Genomic DNA, 12,500 nt, shown 5'->3' on the forward strand with positions numbered 1-12,500 from the left:
ATTGCCCACATATTGATAACGATCCGAGAATTCTATTTACATTTGCCATACGCGTACACGAACAGTCATCGCCAACATTTTCTCTTGTCATCGTTTATTTTCCTATTTCCTTCATTACTCTTCCTACCAACTTAAAGGGGATGATAAGATTTCGAAAGATGACACAACGCTTTAAAACCGCTTTTAACTCATTCGTTGCACCCCTTTTGTGGTATTTTATGTCGCTTTCTTTCCCATTTAAAATCTGAATATGTTTGATGATTACGTTCAGCCAAAACGATGCGCAGGCTAATCGACGGCATTCATTGCAATCTTTCGTTCATGAAATCGAGATCTTCACTGACTCTTTTAAATTACAGCTCATTTGCTTAGGAAGCAAAAACAGCAGGTTTTTTTTTTTTTTTTTAAAGTTTGCATTTAATTTAATCGATTGTATTGATTTGCTTGGTCTTTCAATTGTCTCGCATCATTGTGCGCTAATTCTCGGCGATGGAGAAGAACGAAAATCGAAAGGAATAGCATAAGCCTCAAGAGAACTTTTCAATTGCCAACAAGGAAGGATTAACCAATTGTGAAGCCGGTTATGAACTAATGTTTCTTATTTTACCGAACTGATCAGAAGTGAATCTTTATTTTTGATTGTTGACCGATGCTATGTAAACAGCTCTGAGCAGCAATTTGTCTCGTTTTAAGTAAGAAAATACGATTAATCAATACTTGTGTAAATAACAAGATCAGTATAATCATTTCTCTCACGATGTCTTCACTTGAGTTGTAGCCGATAACGACGTTTCGACCGTCTCGACTGGTTACGGGCTACTCTTTGTATCACGGAGGTCTGCTATGATTGGTGGAATTCAGGCTTATTGCTCCGTTGAATAATTTCCCGAGGTCTGATTCAAAATTGTTCCCTCGTTGACGTATCGATCTCCTGTCGTGTTATCCACACTTCGGGAATTTCGAATCCATTATTCCTGTTGATGCTACAAGTTACAAGTGTGAAGTATTCTTGGCTTGCGCGTGACGTCACTGTACTTTCCATATTTGGGTATCCGCCATGTTGGGGTTCCACCGCGGGTAAAATTTACATGTGTTTATTACGCATATATGCCATCGCTGTGTACTATACGATGAGTTCTTTGGAAAATGAACGCGTCCCCTCGCTTGACGAGCTTTGTAGTAAGATCCCAATATTGTCGGAGTATAGTGCTAAACTTGACGACAACGTAAAACGAAGATACGTTGAAAAAATCGCCGAAATTGGAGTCGATCCGGTCACCATTCCCGATCAACAGTTTGACACGGAGTACCTTCCACCTATCGAAGCGATGGATTTGCTTAGCTACTTGGTTTTGGAAACGAGTTTCTACACGAAAGAGCAGTTCAAAGCATACAAGAGTTTGGAGGCCTACAACTTTGTGGTTTCAGGATTTTTATCAGGCATTCAAGGCTGTGTTGTCGCTGGAAAGCACGTTGTTACAGGAAAAGTGAGACATTCACAAAGAATGAATGACCCTTCGATCTATGTGTGGGTTGTCGCCGAAAAAGACGGAACAGTCAAATCAGCCCACTGCTTAGGGTGCAAAGCAGGGCTCTCGGAAACGTGCTCGCCTGTTGCAAGTGTGTTGTTTTATATCGAAGCGTGGACGAGGATTCGCGGTAAGTTGGCCTGTACCCAGGCCAAGTTAAATGTACGTGGTTGTTGCCATCATTTGTAAAAGATGTCCCATATGCAAAAATGCGCGCCATAAATTTGACCTCCGCCAGAAAACTTAAAGCGGATTTGGATGAAAAAATCGATAACTTAGGAGAGGCTCAGGCAACATCCTTCACCGGCAGCAGAAGAGAACTAACAGTACAAGTTCCCACGGAGACTGAAATGAACACCCTTTATGAACGTCTAGACAAAAATTTTTTTTAGCTACCTGAACAGCTATCTCACATTGTAAACTAAATAGTTTTTGAGACGCACAAAAAAGCTTCAGGTGTTATTGCTATTTATTTACAAAATAAACTGTTTCAACCAATTGGCCATTAGTAAGGTTTGACAAATTAAAATACTTCCCTTTCATTGCTTTACAAATCGTAATCCCCTTAACCCTTCACTCCCAAGATCTGAAATTCAATTCTCCTTACTGATGACCATACAAATCTTTGTTCTCTGTTCTTGAGAATTTGGTGTAACATAAAGACACTTTCCCATAGTTGGTAATTTTCCAAATTCTCACCACCTGTCTCCTTGACAGAGTAGTAAAATCGTTAGGAGAATTTATTTGCTAGTCATTCCTGGGAGTGAAAGGTGTAAGTAATAATTTTCTAATGTAGGCGTATGATAAAGAACTTCAACCTAATGGCTTAAAAAACTGCAGCCATTAAGGGATATAAATCCAGTGGTAAACATCTAAGTACCTTTCCATTTTGTACAGTTATTAATGATCAATGATGAGGATATCTTTACAAGTAAACAAACTGTCTAACTGGTCATCTCTCATTTGTCTTTTTTCCCTTTTCGAAATATAATTAATTAAAACTGGCTGTTATTGGTTTTACAAGTTGTATTTTCAAATAAATGAACTGGGAATGACATGACAGGATGAACCTCTCATTGTTATAATTAATAAATATCAACTCCTTGGGTTTAACATATAAAATAGCTTTACAACGACTCCCGGTCAATTTGTATGTTCAAATAAATCAACTGGGAATTACAAGACAGGAGAAACCTCTCATTGTTATAGTGAATAAATTTCTTTCAATTTCTTGGGTTTAACATATAAAATTAGCTTTACAAAAGCACATTGTTACCTTTGGGGAGGGGGGGGGGGGCACTCAACATATCTTTAGCTGGGGAGGTATGGCTTAGTCACTCATCTCCCAATTTTTCATAACCAGCTTGAGTCATAATACCCTGTCTCAGACAAGAATGAACATCAAAGAATATGGACATCTAAGGTATCCTCTAAACGCCGGAGTTGGTTGTGGGTCAACTGTCTGGTGGTGTTTGAAAATTAATTTTCATTCTTTAATCTCCTCATTGAACCTCTTAGAATCCCATTTAATTTCAGGAGAAATCCATATTTGAGACAAAAAATCCCTAAAGACCATATTCAAATTGGCCACACAACCCCATAAGGGACTTCCCCAGGTGGTGGTACACACATTTACAACATTTTAAAATTAAACCAACAAATTTCGAAACAGCATGGTTTACATAAGTACAATGGAATCCCAGTTTTGTAAATCCTCTATTTTTTAAAGCTTCTGATAACTTGGACTCGGAGTCATTTCCTCTCTTAAACTATTTTTAACCATTGATTTGAACTCTCTGATTTCACAAACCAATTTACACTAGCCTTAGAGGTTAACAAAATTGGGATTCCATTGTATTTTGCACAGATTAATCTAATCAAATGGGACAATGGGGCCACATAGATTGATAAGTCCAGAGCAAACTCTGAGTATGCGGTCGATCATAGGTACCTGGATCTCAGGATTTCCAGTTGGATTACAGGTTAAAAAATCTACTGACAAGGTACCGGTACTCTCAAGAATAGTGTATTTCCTGCGTAAAAGTCCTATAACTCGTTCAACGTGGATCCTAACATGTGCGATCCCCCTTGTTCTTTCAACGTCAACAGGGTCCAGTTGTTCTTTTCCTTTAGTGAATGCTGGAATTATGAGTTTTGCTTGTTTAAGGGCAACACCATCGTGAACAGTGAATCCCCTGTCTGCGATAACTAGATCCCCAGGAAGCAAGTTGTTGAGCAGCCCACAATTTTCCGTGAGATACTTGTCTGAGGTGCGTCCCCCCCAGGCTTCTGAGACAAAGGAGATGCAGCCTTGAGGGGTTATGCCGATGAGGACCTTGACTGTGTTGTGGTGTTTGTACGAGCCAAGTCTTGGTGTGGAACATTGAGTCTCAATTTCATCAGTACCATAACCATCTCTTGAAATAAAGAAAGGGATTGTGTTCTTCGTTTGACATGGGGTGCAACATGATTAAAAGTGGCTTCCAGTACTTCAAATGTTGGCAAACCAGTGTAGAAAGACACTTTCCCGTTATCATCTTTGAAATAATTTTTGTCAAAAGGCTTGCTAGTCACTGACTCAGCAAACAAGTAATCAAACTCTTCTGTTTGAGTTGAGGCATCACTTCGTGGGCAGTCCTTGATGGAAAGAGATTCCAAGGAGCGATATAAATAATCGAACGCTTCTGTTTGAGTAGAGCATGTGCTGTGTGTTGCTTGCTCGTTGGGATATGATTCTTGCTGGTCTGTAGGTTGCAAGTCGTTCTCCACTTGGACTTGTTCTGAACTGGTACTTGCACTTTCGATCTCAGCAGCAAAATCAGCAAGGGGAACTCCAGGCTCATTTAATTTCTGCTGCTTCAGTGAACGTTCTTGTCCCTGTTGTTCCGCGTGACGTTTTCGCCTTTCCGTTGACCTCTCCGCTCGAGCCTCTCGCGATTGCGCTTGATGTTGTTCACTTTGCGTCGCCGTTTTGTCATGGCCTAAATTGAGAGTGGGAACCCAGTCAATATTGTAACGATCCCACAAAGGAGCTGCAGTTCCAGAATGGAAATGTTGGTCGCAAACTTTATCGCTGTTCAAGATTTTATCCGTAAGATCAGCACGGCTTATTGCAGAGATCCACAATCGCCGTCGCTCGATACTCAATTCCTCAACTTGTGGGCCTTGATTTGTAATAATAGCTGGAACTCGATACAATCGGACTCCCTTACCTCGACCAGTCTTTCTAGAACAGCCAACGATCAGGCACATAGGCATTTTGAGGCAGCGGAATTAGAGAAAATCGCGTTTAGGTTCACGAGTTGGTGACTACGTGGTCAGCACACTGGCCGCCATATTGGTTTTGGAACCCCAACATGGCGGATAAAAATGGCAAATTGTACCGGAAGTCACGTGACTGCAAGCCAAGAATTGTAGGTTCTATCGCTGTATGACATGAGCTGTTCATTTGTCCACTAAATAGATCATTGTAAGGAACAATCAAAATGTGTTCACCATTAAGCTTATTACATAATAAGCCTTATCGCCAGAAGAAAATCATCAGTAAGAATTCGCAACGTCGCGATCTAGAACCAAAGTGACAACGTAGGACAAACGATCAGAAGACTGCCATGCGGGAGGTTGTGAGTTCGACTCCGGCCGGACCAACGCTCGTGGTCTTAAAAAACCTGAGGAGAAAGTTCTGCCTTTTGTAATGACACCCGGAGATAGTTAGACTTTCAAGTCTTCTTGGATAACGACTATAAACCCGTTGGGCCCCGTCTCACAAATACCTTACATGTTCATAAGTTCCCTAGGCCTGTAGAACGTTGAAGAACCCACACACTAGGGTAGGGGATGAAGTTCCCGGTTTTGTGGCTGTGCACATCAGCTGAATAGCTGCCAAAACGTCAACTTGCTCAAACAAACGAAATAAAATAACAACCAAACAAACAAACCTATTTTACGATATTAATCATTAGTGTGTCCAAGCCAGCTTATTTTACAATTTATACCAGCATCTACTGACCGAATGTTTTCTCTTTTTAAAATTTACCTATTTTGTCACAGAACGTTCTTGGCGAAAGTTGAATTCAGCTGCAGTGTGTTTTGGCGTAAGAGATGACCAGTTTGGCCGCATTGAGGTTGAAGTCGGTGGCTCTGTTGATGCTGTCAAACTCATTCACCTCAGTGGATTGGTGAACTGTGACATTAATCGGAACGATAAATCGAGCAAATGGGGATGCAATCCTGAATCGCAAGAGATAAGAGTCGTCATAACAAACACATCAAACACTGTCCTTCTTCCTCACGTGGGGGTTAAATCAAGGTACTCCATACCCGGATATGGTGCTAATTCCAGCGAGATTGTCTTCAGCGATTTTGCAAATCCACTTCATCTGTCTTCTGGTCAAGTTTTACGCCTGTGGCACCTGCATGCTTTATACAATTATCAACCGCACAAAAACAGAGGGAAATCATGCGCTAATATCTTCGCCAAGTATATTTAATAAATCTTGGCCTAGTGCAGAAAAACCTCTTTAGTCTCGTAATACATTCAAGGTACACCTCTATTCTGGAAGTGTCACAGCATTTGTCTAGGAATAAATGTAGAACCATAACCAGTTTATCTGTTGCCTCCACTGAAACAACAACAACATGGTTCTCTGCACTCTTTACACGAAAATCTAAACATCAGCTAGTCAAGACATTTTTGCACAGGTCCAAAGCCCATTGTGTACGTTCCACTTCATCTGTCTTCTGGTCAACATTTACGCCTGTGGCACCTGCATGATTTAAAAAATTACATACCGCAAAAAAAAGCGGGAAACTTATGCGCTAATGTCTTTGCCGAGTATATGTATTAAATCTTGGCCCAGTACAGCAAAACCTCTGTGTCGCTGACCATGCAGCTTTGTTTTTGGGCTTGTTCGGACGAAGGGCTAACGCTCGAAACGTCAGCTTTTAGAATCGCTGCCCGGTGGCCAATTTGCATTATCAACTCCGTTGATTTAAACCAAATTTTTGTATACTACTTCCCCACCGACGCAGCACCACAGTTTCTTTAAAAACTACTTCATTCATTTGTTTTTATGAGTCGGGTTAAACGAGCGCGTTATTTACGGTTAATGTTGCGCGCGCGACCCACTTGAATTTATAAGTCGCAGTTCTCGCAATTTTCGCAATTCTCGTACAGCGTTTGATTTAAAGTCGCGTAATCTGCTAAAATTTTCAGTTGTGTAAAAACAGCCACTTATGTCCAGAAATGCACACAATACCAAAATTGGCAAAATAACAAAATATCGCCGACAATTTGACAATTTTGGCAAATGTGGCGATTGTCGCGAAATTTTGTCAAATTGCCAAATGTATGTAGATTAGTTTAATACCGGGTGACCACCCATGTAGGCGAATCTGGCAAATATGGCGATTGTGGCGAAATTTTGTCAAATTGCCAAATGTATGTAAACCAGTTCCATCCCTGGTGGCCAGCCGTGTTGGTGAATCTGGCCTGTATTAGTTAATAATTATTATTGCAGTAGTAAGGTATTTTATGTTTTTAGTGGGCGCAGTTTCCTCGCTTTCAGATAAAAATGTACTTGGAGGGGGCCTGAATAAAAAAACTTGCAGTGTTTCGTTGTAAAGAAAACAGCACGTTTTTTGACAAAGCTACCTCCAGTTTCACTATTATTGACTTAGTTTTAACAAAGGGAAAATGACAACTCCATGGTAGTATGGACATCTGGATTGTATTCAATTTGTAGCAGGGTTTTTAGCTTTGATATGATTAGATTAAAACCAACATTGGTGCCAATTATCTTTCAAATATTGAGTGTTGCCTGCCACACTGTTTAATTTTATAGTCAAGTTATTTTGATCCAATGACCTGTTCTATGAATGGCCAGTGATTCTTCTAATTTCCAATTTTTGACCTGTGTTCAAATTAGGCTTGGATTTCGTCTGAAATACCAAAGAGCTGGATAGAAGATTGTCCATCAGGAAGAGGTGGGGAGAAGGGAAGGGTTGCCATAGTTAAATGAAAAGTCCTTCTCTATAGCAATGGCAACAATTACATAACCCCCAGCCCATTTAGCCAGCATTGTATCTCAACCTGTCCTTTTTTCCCTCATACATACATGTATGACAGCAGCCCAATATACAGTCAAATCTCCCCTTAATTACTGTAAGTTTGACCTCTATTAAGCAACTTGGTCGCCATTTGTCTTGACCTGTATTAACGGTCACACGGTGTCAATTACCTTTTTATACAGTTTTAAATAAAAGGTGCAGTCATATCACTGTTGTTATATCAAGTTCTATTGTTCAGTGTTCCCCTTGGTATCAAAACAATAGAGAGTTGTCACTGGGGTAGTGTCAACACTAGTGTTACACTGGTTTCTCGCAAGTGAGAGTGCAACCAGTGCGACACATGAGGTACAACAATTTATTTCCTTTTTTTGTTTTAAACAAATCATGAAAATGCCAGAACTGAATGTTTTTAATTTGAGGTCAAATGTCTCAACCACACTGGAGATCAAATTCTTCTTTCATTGATTTTGGTTTGAACCAGTTGCATGAAAAGTTGTCGCCTTAAAAGTGATATTCACATGGCACCTCAACACCAGATCCACCTCCTCTGTTTATGCATTTTCGTTTAATAATGACCTTTCGAGTATTTGACAATGTTCAAAAACTCAGTTATCCACATTGCCATTAGTTTAGGAACATATCTAGTTACATTAAAGTTTTCTGTCAAGTATGACAACAGAAACAGACACGGATATCAAATTACTTTTCTCGGAACAAATAGGTTGCAAACAAATTCCACTCCAAATTTTTGTTGGTCTTTTTCTGTTTCTTTGTCAAAGAAGTTATTGTGCAGTTCAGTAGTTTCGATCAAGTAAGTAGTTTTATCAGTGCTGTCATTCATAAATTGTACATCAAGTGATTAACAGTGATATAAAAAGCATTTTGATTGCATTAATTGAACAGTATCCTTTGACTCGTAATAAGTGGTCCCTTCCCTTTTCCAGAACAGCTTAAGCATGTGCATCCAATGCATTTATTAAACACTTAAAGACTGGTCCCGAGGGAAACAGTTCATTTTATTTCCCCGAGGTCAGCCGAGGGAAACAGTGAGATTCGAGAGAAAGAAAATGAAATGTTTCCCGAGGGAAATATATAGCACAAAAAGTAAAACACGCAACGGCAAACAGTTTTATTGCCAGATGTCATGTGACCTCGAAGTAACCAATGCGAGAGCACGCTGCTAGGGGAACACACGGTGTATACATTGACAGAGTAAGAGCCATCCACCACAACCAGAATAACTCAACATTATGACTTGATTATCATCTGGTTTTAAAATTTGACAATGGTAATTAGGGAGCCCAAGCTCTATTGCATTAGGATTCGTATTTAAAAACCAACTATCGAGAAAACTATAACAAATAATGCAGAAAATGTTATCAATTTTGATGATATTTGTTATTAGATAGTACATGCATTGCTCATTGCTTTAAACACTTGTTTTTCCTCGGGTGCTTACCATTTGCACGAACCATCCAGATGGAAATTGTAGGTGTAAGTACAAAATGTACTGGTATCAACGGGTGTGTGGTGTGTACCATTTGATATTCTAACCGAGATTTCCGCGTTTTCCGTGTAAATGGTTAGTATCCCTCATTTCCTCGACGAAGACTAATATTGAGGATATGTCAGAGAGTTAGGTACTAGTTACGTGTCGCTGTGGTTTACATAGTGCATATAGCGACCGACACTTCAAAATGGCGCGCTGAGCTGCGCTGGGGTTATCTCAAGCTTTCATGAATAACAAGACTTGAATTTCCCGCATCTGCAGTAAATTCTAAGCGATGCTGTCTTTTGTGACTCTGCTAAGCCCTGGCTCATTATGGTTGGATCTTCAAAAAAGAAGGTAAATCTGGTCAACGGCGCGCAGTGACATCCAGCTTGCTTTCTTGCTTCAAACAAAGCTACACTATACTCCGGGCACGCTGTCATAGATGTAACGTTTTGCGGACGAAACTCGCTATACGGGGCTAGCTACGTTGATGTTAATTTTTGCAAGCAGCAAACTCTTCGAACAACCGTTTTTGTAATGGGTGTTATCCGCTGAGGACAAACAGCACCATACAACAATGCCAGATAGCATTCCATCGCTTAACATGTTTTCCACATGCATTGGTATACTGGAATGTGCGGTGGCTTTTGTATTGTGTATAAAGACGAGGTTATATTAATCTGTAGAATATTAATTTCAAATGCAACAACATTAGACAAACGTCGCCAGTTTGCCAAAGGACCTCATTTGTTTGTTCATGTGCATTAGCTTCTAAGTTGTCAGCGATTTTCACAAAATTGCCATTTTTCCACAATTCGCCGGCTCGTCAAGGGGCCGATTTTGTATTCTCATTTGCATTCACTTCCAATTTGTCGGCGATTTTGACAAATTTGCCATTTTCGCCAGATTCGCCGCCTTTCCAAGGGGCCCATCTTGTCTTCTCATTTGCATTGGCTTATAAGTTGTTGGCGATTTTGACAAATTTGCCATTTTCGCCAGATTCGCCAAATTCGCCGCCTTTTCAAGGGGCCCATCTTGTCTTCTCATTTGCATTGGCTTATCAGATGTTGGCGATTTTGACAAATTTGCCATTTTCGCCAGATTCGCCAAATTCGCCGGCTTTTCAAGGGGCCCCTCTTGTTTTTGCATTTGTATTGGCTTGCAAGTGGTTGGCGATTTGGACACAGTTGCCATTTTTGCCACATATCTAACTTATTTCTTCTTTTCCAAATTGCTGAGGAAATTATGCCATTTTTGTTGTAGTTGTGTGCATTTCTGGACGACCCTGGACATATAGCAAAACAACCAAGCTAACCATTTGTTCATCATGTCTGCTAACCAGTTATTTTAACTGCTATCTAGTTATTGGCACGCTAAAGTTTTACCGGACCGTTTGCCACAGTATACGTCAATTTCGGAGACAAACTAGTCAAGAAGTAAGCTTTCAGTTGATTTCTAAGTTTATTTGCGTCAATTTTCTGTTTCCTTTGAACATTTGTAAGGCCGAGTGCAAACGTAACTTTTTTGTATTTTAGATCGAATTGTCTTGTTAAATTAAATACAGTTCTTTCTCCGTAGTGGCGTGTTTTGTCTCTTGTTTAACGGAACACAGAATCCTATTTCCTGAACTAACCCGATTCCCTGAGGACAAAGATACAACGACCGAGCAGCTGTTTAGAGCGGAATAGTCACTTCGCCACCTGGGAAAGGACGGGAAAGGACGTATGGCACGACCTTTTTAAAGTTCAAGAGGCATATGAGAAACTAATAGGGAAGCATGAGTACATTACAAAGTTGATTGAAGATGACAAAGAGTTTGAAAGACAAGAAGCATGGCTAGCTATAGAGGAAAGCCAATATATGTTATTCATACCCGATTCACACTAACTAAACACGTTTAATTAAACCAGGTTTAACAAAATAAAAATGAGCAACGGAAGGCTGAAAGACTGAATTTTAATTAGTGTTCATGTAAGTTCTAATGTGTGTCTTCATTGTGTTGAATTTGGAGTGTACATTATGTCAGGTTGTACCTTGTATGAAGAAAACAATTTTAAACCATGCTTAACTAAACAGCTTTTAAAAGTGTTTACGTTTTGGTGTGAATGCGGTATAAGTTTACAGACTGACACAAAACTCTATTTGGGAAGTACGGAAGCATTGCCTAAGGAGCCTCGAGTTGAGGAAAGTCAAGGGAAGCACATTGAAAACAGTTATAAAGATGCAATTACTTGGGAGCTAATCCAAAGTACTAGTCGAATCAAAAGAAGAAATAATGTTACCAGTATTCGCTTAACTACTACTGAGTTAAGTAACGTCGCAAACAACGTCTCTATATTAACGAACCAGATAAAGAGAGAACTGAGAGCTTTGAAGTAATTAAGAACGAAACTTCTAGTTTCAAAATGGAAAAAACCCAAAATGCCAAAGTTTTCAGGGGATGTTAGAGAGTACGCAATATTCCAATCAGATTTCAAGCACGTAATTAAAGCCAGGTATATCAAGCGGGATGCAATCAGATTTCTTCGAACCTGCCTGCAAGGGAAACCGCTCGATCTTATAAAAGGGATTGTGTCAGATTACGATGGGGCGTGGGAGTACTTAGACTCCATTAACGGTGACCCGAGATTTGTATCCGATACGATAGCGCAAGACACATTGAAGTTCCGGCCAATTCGTGATGGCGAAGACGCCCAATTTTGTGCCTTAATACACCTAGTGAAGCGATGCTACAATACGCTAAAAGACGTCGGCTTGCCGAGCAAAATGGACAACAGCCATATGCTTTCTGTTATCCAGCAGGGTATGTGCTACCATCCACCATGTCTACGTGACAGCAAGGAGTAGGAGCGAAAACAAGAGTGGCAGCTACAAATGTTGGATCTGCAAAACCCAAGCACACTGGACCGAGAATTGTCAGAATTTTTGGCCTTAAATCCTGAGCAATGTATCAATATCGCGCAAGAAAACCACGCCTGTTTCAGCTGTCTGAAAAGAGCTGAGAGAGACCACAGGTTAACAACTTGCAGTCGAAGGAAACGATGCACAGAGACAGAGAACGGTATACAGAACTGACAGTACCATCATCCTCTCTTACACAAGAGGAATGAAACCAACGTCAGAGCAAGAGTCTATGACTGAGAAATTAGAAGCTTTACGTCCTGTTATCTCCGGTATATACAACACACAAAGGTCCTGCTCGATCCAGGAACGCAACTAAGGGTGCGTTCGATTGACCATATTCCGGACTACGAATACATGGAATAGAAGTTAGAAATCCTCCCTTTTTATGGAGATTCACATGGAAATTGTGAAACACCTGCTGAAATGCTATTTCTAACGTATCTTTATTATCCTTGTTGCTTCAAAACGCCAGACATACCGTTTTAAGTCATTACTCCACGTATTCT

At 40.2% G+C, this 12,500-nt stretch overlaps 2 protein-coding genes across 2 annotated transcripts in view; both read right to left on the reverse strand.

The window, feature by feature from the left end:
- LOC138057176 (uncharacterized) overlaps positions 1–12,500 on the reverse strand; it is a 436,205-nt gene that overhangs the window by 106,441 nt on the left and 317,264 nt on the right. The gene's annotated exons all lie outside the window — the stretch shown is intronic.
- Positions 3,849–4,787, reverse strand: LOC138055934 (uncharacterized). The gene has a single exon (XM_068901797.1). It carries the CDS (start codon positions 4,785–4,787, stop codon positions 3,849–3,851), a length of 939 nt encoding a protein of 312 aa, XP_068757898.1.

The sequence above is a fragment of the Montipora capricornis genome, chromosome 7 (assembly GCF_036669925.1).
Source record: "Montipora capricornis isolate CH-2021 chromosome 7, ASM3666992v2, whole genome shotgun sequence".
NCBI classification, from domain to species: domain Eukaryota; kingdom Metazoa; phylum Cnidaria; class Anthozoa; order Scleractinia; family Acroporidae; genus Montipora; species Montipora capricornis.